An 11,845-nucleotide genomic window follows, 5' to 3' on the forward strand; every position below is an offset into this window, starting at 1 on the left:
CCCCCCCCACCTTTTTAATCCTTCTTAAATAGAAAAAAATCACCACCCTGGTGATCTTGATAATCCTGTAAGAAGTTCTTGGGCCTTTGGCTAGCTCAGTCTCACAGCTCTGTGTCCCAAATGCTTTCATACCAAACTGCTCATAGTAAATCTTGTGGTTTGAAAAGAAAGTAAAGCTCTTTTTGGCTCATCAACTTCCTTAAATAAATGTTTAAAAGATGTAGTTTGAACTATATTCCTAAAATTATACACTTCGAACATCAAGTTTCATCTTCTCCAAGAACGGGATTCATCCTCATCTTCATCATCATCGTCATCATCTTCGTGCAAAAATAAATCTGAGGTTTCGGTCTCCTGGAGGAAGAAAAAGATGCCCTTTGAGACACAAGTTCCAAGCTATGCCCAGGGACCCATCCCAGGTCACAGCACCAGCTGGAGGGGTATCTGGATTGGGTGTTGGTGTGTGTCTCAAACACACACAGCTACATCCAAACAGCTTCAGGGGAAGAACAACAGCAGCCTCACATCAGGAAAGAGAAAGAGAGCAAACCTTCAGAGGAAGCAGGAATAAACCACCACTCACCCTCTCCCAAACCAGGTTTCTGTTAAATGCCACAACAAAATAACTTTGAAAAGCTCCAGGTGTTAAGGTGAATTACAGGGAAGAGCACACAACTTCTCCTACAGTAGAGCAGGAAGAGCGAGGGATAAAAGGCTTTGCAGCCTGCACATACAGAACCCAGGGCTCGTTTACATCACTGACAAATTAACAGCCCATCCAAAAAAATTGTCTTTTTTTTCCCCATTTTCTCTTTTAAAATGTGGGAAATGCACCTGACTATTCAAATCCAGTTCAGTTCCTGGTTTGTAAAAATATCTTTTATGAAGTTTCTTCAGCACACAGGAAACTGCAGCCTAAGAGCTCTCATCTATTAGATTCCAGTAAGAACGATCACATTATTAAGAGATTTTCATACCTCTTCCTTGGACTCCTCTTCCTCAACTTCTGTGGACACAGAAGGTACCTTGGGTTTGTGCCAGGAGATCTGGAGCCGTCGGTCCTTGAAGCGGGATCCCTGGTTAGCAGCCTGAGTCGTGTTAAAACGCACACGTTTGCAGAGGCACCATCGAGTCAAGAACTTTCCACATCAGCAACAAGCCAGACCCAGAGCATGTGGTACAGAGGCATGTTTGAAGGCCTCAGATTTATAAACCACAATCACCCACTTCAGTGTTCCGAGAGCACCTTCAGCCACACCCAAATCTGCCAATTCCTGCTCCTGCCAGGAGAGGATGAGCAGAGCTCGGAACTGCCAGGGATACGCAGCTTTATCAGGGAGAGCCCTGTGTCACTGCTCAGACCACCAGGAGGTACTTCTACCTGCAGCAGCATCAAATGCTATCAAGCTCAGACTGGGGGATAAAAGCCCCTGGAAGTTTACGATACAAAGGTAGACACAAGTCGTTAAAAACTCTTATTTTAGATATATGAAAAAAATACATCCACGATTCTACTTACATTCTCAGCTTCTGAGCGGGACTTAAAAGTTACGACAACACTTAATGGGGAATCCTCTTCTTGAAGATCTTCAATATCTCCAAATTTCTGTGAGGAAAAGTTTGTTAGGACCAGCAGAAATGTTCTCCTCCACCTCCATAACCATGGGGTACAACTGCAGTTGACACCCAAATGTGATTTTTTGGACAGAAAAGCGAGAGCCAGAGGACTCCCAGCTGCATCAGCCGGCAGTATCGCAGCACTTGTATTTTTGGGCAAAAGCTCCCATTTATTGCTGTTCTAAGAGGAGCTTGATTTTACAGCAGTAAAGGAAACGTGCATTAATTGATAGGTGACACTTACAGAGAAGTGCTGTAACAATTCATCTTTTTCCTCTTCCACGAAGCCTCCCACGGTGAGCGCCTTGGGCCGGTGATCCACCACCATGTGGTTCAGCACTCCCCGGCCTCGGCCCCCGCGGCCCCGGCCCCGGCCCCTAACAATTCATCTTTTTCCTCTTCCACGAAGCCTCCCACGGTGAGCGCCTTGGGCCGGTGATCCACCACCATGTGGTTCAGCACTCCCCGGCCTCGGCCCCCGCGGCCCCGGCCCCGGCCCCGGCCCTGCGCCGCCGCCTTTCCTCGGCCCACAGGCAGGATGCCCAAGCGGGCAGCCTGGGGAAAGAACACAGCCATCCCCACGCTGAGGGATCTCAAACACCACAATTCAAACACTCCCTGGCAGCAGGGCACATGGCTCACCTCCACCTGCAGCTGATTGAGCTTTTTCCGCAGTTCGGTCGTGTCCTCTCCAGAGGACAGTCTCTTGTGGAAGTCCAGCTCTGCGTCCAACAGCTCCTTCTGTGCCTGGCAGAAAAAGAGGTGGGAAGAGAAAACAAAAGGAAAGGGCAGAACTGTAAGAAACACTTGTAATGTTTTATTCCTCTTCAGTAGTACAGTCACGTAAGTGATATGGACAGGTCAGGACACAACAGCCATACTTTCCCCTAAATTCACTTTTATTTTAATTGCCTCTGCGTGTGTGTGGTCCCCACCACTTTTTGAAGGACCCAGAATTCTCTGCTTTAGAACTGGAACAAGCATGAATGAGCTACATGCAAAAATAGGTCACGGAGCTCCTTCGACCCTGGCTTGTTTGTCCATGGTTATCACTCACATTAAAATGCTGCTTTCAACTGTTTTGATCTAATGCTACTGCATTTTTAAGACATGTTAATAGAAATAGTTACGAAAACCAAGCAGGAAAGTGTTTTGCACAATAAATACCTCTGTCTTGGACTTCAACTTGGATGGTGTGGAGGTTGTAGATGAAGTTTTTAATTCATCCTTTAACTGAGATATTTTTCCTGTTAGTTCTTTTAAAGTCTTCATAATTTCTGCTCTCTCTTCTGGTTTCATGGCCTTGTTTTTCTCCAGCTTGGATATCAGCATCTAAACAATAATAAAAGAACAGACACATAAAATTCCAGGAAAAACAGCCCTGAACAAACAGGTACCTACAAAATCAGAATGTATTTACTAGCCACACCCCAGACTTACCTTCTGGCATTCTATCTGTTTTTCTAACATCTCCTGCTTCTTTTTCCTCATATCTTGCTGGAGTTTCATTGCCTCCTATAAGAGGAAAAAATTCTTTCCATCAGTAAAGAGCAGTCTAGCACTATATGTACTCACAGAGATCATATTGTCCTCTTCGAGCTATGGAAGTGAAATCTACAACCAAAAGTACTGTTTGCAAAAAGCACAAGTGTGAAGTGCAGCTGATTCAATAAATAAAAGATAAATAAAATGCTAATTACCTGCTGTGAGGTACTTTAGTAACATTTTTTCCCCCTTCAGACACCTCTTAAGAAATATACTGTGCACTGTCATGCAAGAATCTCACACCTACAGACACTAAATCCAGAAAACCCCAAGCAAACCCAGAAAACCCAACGTGGCCAAGTGCACTGAGTAAGACACCCCAAAAGGACACCCCACACCCCAATGTGTGTCTGCAAGGCCCTCCCAGAACCATGACCAGCTCCACCCCCACATATAAAGCTGCAGAGGATGAGGTTTCAGATGCCATCAAACTTTAAGTTTAAAGCACTTTGCTCCTCACACTGTCACACATCAAGCATTAAGTACCTGTTTTTTTTTAAGGACTTCTTGCACGTCGTGAGGTTTAGACCCTGCACCAGACTTCAGAGTTGTCTTCAAGTTTGGAGAACTGTAAACCATTTTTGAGTGGCTTGTAGAAGTAGGAAATACCTGAAATAGTAAAAAACACAGAGTAAAATATGGAATATTTTAAAGGGATTGTGATATACCAGCAGGGAACTTCAGCAGATCACATTCCCTCAGATGTACAGATTTGTGTAAGGAGGCAGAAAGTCCCATTAAAACACATGGATAAAGACATGAGTCCAGTTAAAAGGATTTAGGAAAGATACTGTCTTTCCTTCTCCATGGCACACTCCCTTTGCATCCCGATTCCCACCAGGACACTGCTGAAGGTGATGATCTGCACTTGCCTCAGCTCCACAGTCACAGCCCAACATCCCACTTTCTGATCAAGTAAGGCAGCAAAGGCCACTCCATGCTTCCTCTCTTGTCCTTTCCTTTCCTCTCTTGAAAGGACTTCCCCGTAGCCCAGAACACGTGCTGCACTACAGTGTCAGTGTGAATTGAACAGTATCAGCTTGAACTCTCACCACAAATACTCTCTAAGCTTCTAGCACTGCTGTTAAAGCACAGCCTAAGCCCAAAAATCACTGGGAGAGCCATTGCATTTGTCAACAAAAGGCTGGTCTCACGTACAGGTTGTCAGATTTGTTTACTATCAAGCACTGCCAAAAATATTTTATGCTATTTAAAACACTGACAGTGTTGTAGCTGATAAAGCTCCTAAGGTCATTGTCCCTATTCCACCCAAACAGCTGATGAAACAAGGAAGAAGTGACTGACCACGGCTACATGAAACATTCCTGCAAAGGAACAGAACCAAGTGGGAACAAGTTCTCTTTGCTCGTTCCTTCCTGGCTGACAAACCAAAGCTGTACCTGAGAGCAGGACCACGGTCCACTCTCAACATACCTGAGACTCCTCCACGCCAGCGCCGGGCTGGCTGAGCTCAGGCTGGCTCCCCCCCGCTGCTCCGAGGCGTCTTTTCACCGGGACTTTGTTAAGGACGTAGGCACCAGAGGCCAGGGGTTTGTTCATCACCTGTGCATCCACAGATCCAAACACACCAAGGTCAGACACCGCAGAGCGTTCTGTGCAGCGGCAGCCGCTTGGGAACGCGGCTGGGCCCCCTGGCAGCGCACGTACCTTGGCCAGGCTGCTGTGCACCGTCACGGCGGGCTGCGTGGCCAGGGCCTGCTGCTGCAGGTGCTGCAGGGCCTGCGGGGCGGGCGCTGCCTGCTGCTGCTGCAGCAGTGGGGGCTGCTGCTCGCTCTCCCTGTGCCACAGCACCCGGATGAACCGATTGCTCAGCACCGCCTCCGTGCTGGAAATCGCCTTCCTCGCCTCGTCGTTACTCAAGTACTGAATGAGAGCAGCTTCAGGATCGTTCTGGAAAGCAACCTAAGGCAAAAGTCCACAAATTCGTATTTCCCAAGGAAGAAAACATTTCAATCATCAGCAAACCCATCCAGGAATAACGTGCAATGATAAGCCGGGTATCCAGCGTGTTAACAACTCAAAACACTGGTGAGACACTCTGTGTAATTAAAGCAGAGTAGCTTTTGGCAAACATTACACCTACTTGCAGCAAAGTCTATATACATTTAAATGAATGAATGGATGAGACTCCTCCACCAACAGCACCACACACTCAGAGCACTGTGCATGTCTGGGGCATGTCTGGTATCACCGGTGCTGACCCAAAGGCTCTTCATCCAAGCCTCCCGAAGGCCAAGTGCTGCCTGAGGGGGCACAGTGCAAAGCCTCACCACACCCTCAATGCAGCAGCATCTCAAAGTCTTCAATAAGCATCTTTTTCTCTAAAAATTAGTACCACAGCAATAAAAATACACCCTGGACTTTCTGGTGTAGCGATTGAGATGGCATGTTTGAAATGCATTATTTCATTAGAGAGGTGCAGAAAGCACCACAGCATCTTTTGGGCCAAGACAAAGTTATCAAGAAATACAGAGGCTTCCCAGGTATCTGTCTCTTATTTACACCTCCAACTGAGGACTTGAGAGTCAACCAATTCATCTAGAAAAATAAATGGAAATTAAATGCTCTTTTAACTACTACTTTTTTCCAAGTGCTTTTTCCATTTTTTACAGGACAAGGACACCCCTGAGTTGGAGCCAGTTCTAGGACACCAAGTGGTAACAAACTGAAGCAGATAAAGACTCTTCTGTAGCATCCTTGTCAAAACCCTGACCATCAAACACCACAAGACTATCATACAAGAAAAACTGTCAGTTCATCTCTTTCCAAAGTCACACACAAGTTGCTCAAAAACCTGAGTTGGTTTAGACACTGTTAAACCTCTCGGCCCTTCAAATATAATCAGGCATCACGAAGGCAGAAGCCAATATGTTTTACAGAATTAATACAATAATACACAGTAGACCAAGAAAAGGTTTCTCTGAACTTGATTACCTCCTCTCCCAAATCCACTAAGATTTCTCAAAGAAACCATGCAGTATTGAAGCAGGCTTCAGGGAAAATAAAATGCACACACACAAACATAAAACTGGACTTTGGATTTTTACCTGAATGTTTACAATAGTTCCAAATTTGCTGAAGTGTTCGTTGAGCTGTGTAATATTGTTCAATTCTGGTGGAATTTTTCGAACTTCTAATTTTGTATTAGTATACTGATTCTTTTTCAAAAACCCTGGCTTATTCTGGTTGTTGTTTACTTGCCTAGAGAAAAGGAGAACAGGAAGAGTTCAGGTAAGTACATGTCTGCCCAAGTGAGGCAGCAAATGTTAACACACATCTAAATGTCACTTTTCCCTTAAGAAGTACACCCTCCAGACACTAACAAAAAGAGCTTCCTTCCCCCTGACCCCATGTTTACTCTCCATATTATGTAGACACAAACTTTCTGAGCCAACCATGCCAAGTTACAGAGACTGCTGAACAGCAATGTTCACAGCACTGACAGCAACCAGGTACACTTGAATTAACATCTGTAGCCAATTCTTACTTTCCCAACCAGGGTTTCTTCAATGGTGGACATTCCATGCTGCTTGGAGATCTTTTCCTGCTGTCTGGTTCCAGAACAACTCTCGTGACATTGCTGCTGTTATTTGTAATGGGAATGGGAGGCTCAGTTTGGATGATAATGTTGGCAGCTGGGGGGAAGGAAAAGACTCTGTGTTATTCCACAACACATGGAAAAGCCTTCACACAGCAAAGCAGAACTGAGATTAAAAACATAAACATTAGTAAGACTTTATCAAATTGGTCAGTTTTGTTTCTGAACAAAATCATTCATATTATTTCCTAGCCTAACTAAACATCCTGAAAGAAACACGTGTGGTCCAGCTAGGAGGGATGGGACTTGACCTTTAAGGTTAGTATTAGCTTGAAGAAACAAAACTAAAACTTCATTTTTCAGGTGCTAAAAACTCAAATTCTGCAGGAAAAGGAAAGAAACTAAAAAAAAAAAAAAAAATAAAAAATTCCAAATCCCAACAAAACAAAAGGAGGAAAAGAAACATGGGTGGATCCCCAGGCTTTAGGTTAGAGCTGTGCAATGGCAGGGGCTGAATTAATAACCAGCTTGCCCTGTGAGAACCCTTGACAGAGCAAAAGCAACAAAGAACCCGTTCTTTCCACTGCTATCCCACTGCCAGTCCTCCAGCCAAGTTTCAGCAGCAAACTGTTAATTAAGCACAACTATTACACTCCTTCAAGACATTAGGTTTAAAGTTTGAAGCAAATTCTACCAACACAGAGTTTGAAGAAATTTATTTGCAATCTTTTCAAGATTATGCTCTTGGTGTTAATCTCCTGTGAATGCCAAATATTCAACCCCTAAAAAGAAGTCTGAGTTATGCAGCAATTTCTATGGCTTTGACATAAGCCAGGGCTCTGCTGGTTACACTGGTAAGAACAGAGACTGGGCATTTCTGGGTACAGCATCCTCACTTTGGAGGAGGATCTGAGAGCAAACCTTTTACACCAGACAGTAAAAGAAGTTGTGTGAGGCCAGGATGAGCACTCATCCCTGTCTTAGCCTTGGGATGGGCTCTCAGAGAGAATGTGAGGGGCAGCAATTGAGCTCCAGCCCTGCATCTGTGACAGTCATTAAGATGAAAACAGCAGCAGCAACTTCTACAATAATATTTAACCATATTCCTTATGTGATGAGTCATTGGAAGGAAATACTGAAAATAAAATTTAAAAAAATCTTATCTATTGAGTAAGAGATACTGAAGTATAACAATAAACCCCAAAATTTAACATCTTTGGTTTTAAGAATCAGGGCAGGAAAAACACCAGGGAGAAAGAAAGTTTTGCTACCACAACTAAACTTTGAAGAGCCTTGACTTGTGCCCTTACCTAACAGATATTTCATACACATCACCACTAAGAGACAGCAGCCACATCCATTCAGGCAGGGGCTAGAAATTAGGTGAGTACAGACTGGGATTCCCATGAGCTGGGAAACTGGAATGATACCTGCAATGTTCATTTCAGAGAGAACACCTGGCTGACACAGTCAGGCCACGAAGCACCAAATATGCCACGAGAGTTCCCTTCTTCCCTACCGTCACAGCCAAGGCAAGGAGCTTGGATCATCACCTCTGTGCCCATGGCTGACCAAAAGCAGTCTGCAGACCGTGCTGCTAAAGACATTTTTAGGCACCATTTTTGTTTCTAGGAGCTTCCAGTACCTGGAAAATACCTTCACAGGCTTAAGAGGAATAAAACCCCAACCAACCAACAAAACCCTTGCAGCACTCCGGAGCAAGTGGTTATTTTTAATCAAAAAGCCTGCTTTGACTTTAATATGGGCAAGTTAACACTTAAAAAAAGGCAGAAATGTCCCAGAAAATGCTCTGAAACACTAGATCAGTGAGAAAAACTAGTGCTTTCAGCCTGGAAAGAGGGAAAAGTATTGACGGTCTTGGATAAAAATAGCAACAGCAATGACCAGAACCCTTCCTACCTCGAGGGTTTGTATCCATCTCCCCAGATGTTAGGCCAATTAGATTTGGACGCTGCATTTGTGCTCTCGTAAAGAACTGCCGATACTGAGATCTACCAGCACTGGTAATACTAGGAGCTTCAGGGTTATAGCCATCTGGCTCATATGTATCTACAAAAAAAGGAGAGAAACGACAGAATTTTCAGGTGAGTTTAAGACTCGGGGTTAATTTCCCTTTAAGGCAGTGCACAGATGTCCAAGAGGCAGAAGCTGTCTTGGATGAAAGAAGAGGGGTGGTACAGCCAACCTGTGCAGCCACTGCAAACCCTCACCTGATCTTCAGGCCTAGCCTATCTGGACACATTTGTTTTTTATTCTGGTACTGTTTGTCCAAAGAACACGGGTCACAATACAGAGCACTGCTGATCCACTGTCTGGAAGGGCCTGAGGTGTCTGTGTGACAGCGTGCACAACGTCTGGCAGTGTTTTGAGGGCAATAACACAGGCTTTGGCTTCAGCATTTATACTGTAGAGTCTAAGATGCAAAGGTATTTTCAGCCTTAGCTGTCCAACAGTCTAGCTCTCCTCAGAAAAGAATTTTAGGTGAAGAACATATTTAAATTATTTCAATCAAAAAAAAACACCTGAGAAATGAGGTAATGGAACCAATACTTACCCACTGAATTTTCTTTATGCAAGAGTGAGATCAGCTGCCTAGCTTAGGTAAGGTACTAATGATCATTTTCATTAGAAGGGTCACCACAAGAATATAAGATGACAGAATTTACTCCTATTGCTCCTCCAGCCCAAGGTCCAAATTGAGGATAATGCACTTTTTAACCTTAAACAGGAAAAGCTGTACAAGAAGTAGAATGAATGAAGTCTGTGAAGTGCCTCCACAGGAACAGTACATCCAGGAACAGAATGAATGCCTGTACAAGGGAACCTGACAGACATGAACTCCTCCAAAATCTCAGTTCTTTATTCTGCAGCAACAAAGACAACTCTACAGTTAAAAACAGATGCCCCACAATACCCACACTGATAGCAGAGCCTGACACTCTAAAACAAGAACTACTTCTAACCTTGAAGGAGCTGAACCACAAGCTCAATTCCCTGATTTAGAACATGACTGACTGCAGGAGGGCAGCCAGCAGCTGCTATCACAACAGTCCAAGAACAGGACATGAGAGTCTCCACAGAGGTTCTGCAGAACAGAATTCCTGTGAAGCCCTGTGAGCTCCGAGGCAGAATCACCCACTGGAAGTTCTGGAGCTGAAAAGATCAGATGGTGACACCCAACAGGACCTGGGGACAACTGAACAGATTATCTAATAAGAAATTTGAGTATCTGAAACTCTGAAAAGCATGGAAGTCACAAATCAAATGGCATGGATCATGAACTGAAGTAGATCCCCCCTCTCTGAATAAAATTCAGAATATTTATGTTAAAAAAACCCAGATGAGAGTATTATAAAACATTGACATTTAATTATTTTATTTTGGTCATATAGAACATGGAAATGCCATTAATCCTTCAATTATCAAAGAAATAAATTTTGTTGTATTTAAATTCAGTAATCTAGGACTTTCCAGGTATTTTTCTGTTTTCCCTCATAAAAGCATACTTTTAAAAATTTTGAGCTCTGTTGAGGAAGAGGGATGTGTCCAGTGAAAGCTAACAACTTTTAGAAAGCTAGAACCAGGGTGATTCTGGAAAAAGAGTAGGAAAAGTACTGATCTCCACGAAGACTGTACAGACTATTGCAACATACAACTGGAAAAAAAAAAAAAAAAGCTCTCATCTGTATTAGTCCAAACTGGACAGGAATAAAGCCCAAGTTAAACAGCAATTACAGGTTTGCAGATCCATCTTTCAATTACTAATGTCCTACTGAATGGCTTGAAGATGAAAGGAACATTTCTTATGCAACAATTGGATTGCTGTGAGATGGTGAAACCCAGAGCTCCCCACAGAGCTCCCCCTCAGAGCAGGACAGAGCACTGCTGCCATTCCATTCTGGAATGGATGACGGGCTGACCCAGGGAGAGCCATCAGACTTCTTTTTAGATTGGTATATATTGGAGGAAGACAGATCATCATTTCTAATCCTACATCAACAGAGGAAATTTACGATTTTTCCATCAAACAGATTTAAGCCCAAGGGCATTTGCTTACGTTCTGACACTGTATAGAGCAGGTTCTGAGGCAGAGGAGGAGGCAGCCTTGCTCCCACGGGTGCCAGGCTGGGCACTGCGCTCGTCCCTGGCTGGTCACGACTGTTTATCAGGCTGGACTGTGTTAAAGGTGGTCCTGCAATGACACCACACAACACATCACACACCGACAGCTCAAAGGCAAAACGTGAAGGCAATTCAATGCTGTGTTTATGCCTTGCTTTGAGCAAGGTCAGGGCTGTAAATATGCCCAATCCCCCTACAGTAGCAGTAAACTGAGAAGCCTGTTCAGGTAAGCTACACCTTTTCTCTTTCTCAGGAGACAATGCTCTCAGGGAAAAGAAAAAAGGGTCTTTTCTTCCCCAGTGGTTTGTTAGTGCTAGAGATGCCTTAGCCACAGCAGCTCCTCCCTCAGCTCTACCATGGAGCTGAGGCTTGCTCAGAGCAAGGGATCACATCAGCAGCATTTCGGTTGCAGCTCTGAAACAAGAGCTGCAGGGCAAGAGGCATTCCCAGACAAGGAATTCCTCTAGCTGTTGTGCTTTGGTTTCCCCACATACCATACAGACATTCCTACTGACTGCATGATCAAAAAGGACCTGGAATGACACTACACAGACCATCCTGAGCACTGTCTGTTCTCTCACAGCAAGTCAGTTCCACCTGCTAAAAGGCTCATGCAAAGTTTAGGGTTAATCCTGTATCAAATTTTTCCTCATCCCAAAATTGCTGATATTGGACACAATTATCACAGCATTTATTTTGTGCCTGGAATAGACAGCACTGAAACAGAGTAAGCATGCCCCTAATATGCTATTTCTTCACAGAGTCTGTAAGATGTAACATCTCAGGTCACTGCAGAGCTAGGAAAGATCTTAAATGTGTCAATAATGTATTGCTTTCTAGTGATAGATAATGTAGCACCAACTCTAGAGCTTTATTAGAACCTCTAGGAGACTGAATCTCAACATTTTTTGCATTACAGCAGGAAACAACATGGCTAGTAAGTGTCAGTGACCAATCCAATCACTACCAACTGCCACAGAG

At 44.0% G+C, this 11,845-nt stretch overlaps 1 protein-coding gene across 4 annotated transcripts in view; it reads right to left on the minus strand.

Annotated features, from left to right (window-relative positions):
* Positions 1-6: 6 nt before the first annotated feature.
* The window catches only part of RBM27 (RNA binding motif protein 27), a 20,539-nt gene continuing 8,700 nt past the window's right edge, over positions 7-11,845 (minus strand). For 3 of the 4 annotated variants that reach the window (XM_015642176.3, XM_015642177.3, XM_015642174.3), the window contains 15 exons: positions 10,800-10,934; positions 8,642-8,791; positions 6,671-6,818; positions 6,231-6,384; positions 4,831-5,085; positions 4,597-4,725; positions 3,649-3,771; positions 3,058-3,132; positions 2,785-2,949; positions 2,260-2,364; positions 2,065-2,172; positions 1,862-1,942; positions 1,520-1,606; positions 978-1,088; positions 7-354 (listed from right to left, as the gene is read on the minus strand). In XM_015642176.3, coding sequence (XP_015497662.1) covers positions 268-354; positions 978-1,088; positions 1,520-1,606; positions 1,862-1,942; positions 2,065-2,172; positions 2,260-2,364; positions 2,785-2,949; positions 3,058-3,132; positions 3,649-3,771; positions 4,597-4,725; positions 4,831-5,085; positions 6,231-6,384; positions 6,671-6,818; positions 8,642-8,791; positions 10,800-10,934 — 1,913 coding nt within the window. In that variant the 3' untranslated portion in view covers positions 7-267. The remainder of the gene's footprint in view (positions 355-977; positions 1,089-1,519; positions 1,607-1,861; positions 1,943-2,064; positions 2,173-2,259; positions 2,365-2,784; positions 2,950-3,057; positions 3,133-3,648; positions 3,772-4,596; positions 4,726-4,830; positions 5,086-6,230; positions 6,385-6,670; positions 6,819-8,641; positions 8,792-10,799; positions 10,935-11,845) is intronic. The other variant, XM_015642178.3, reaches the window with a different exon arrangement.

The sequence above is a fragment of the Parus major genome, chromosome 13, assembly GCF_001522545.3.
Source record: "Parus major isolate Abel chromosome 13, Parus_major1.1, whole genome shotgun sequence".
Lineage (NCBI taxonomy): Eukaryota > Metazoa > Chordata > Aves > Passeriformes > Paridae > Parus > Parus major.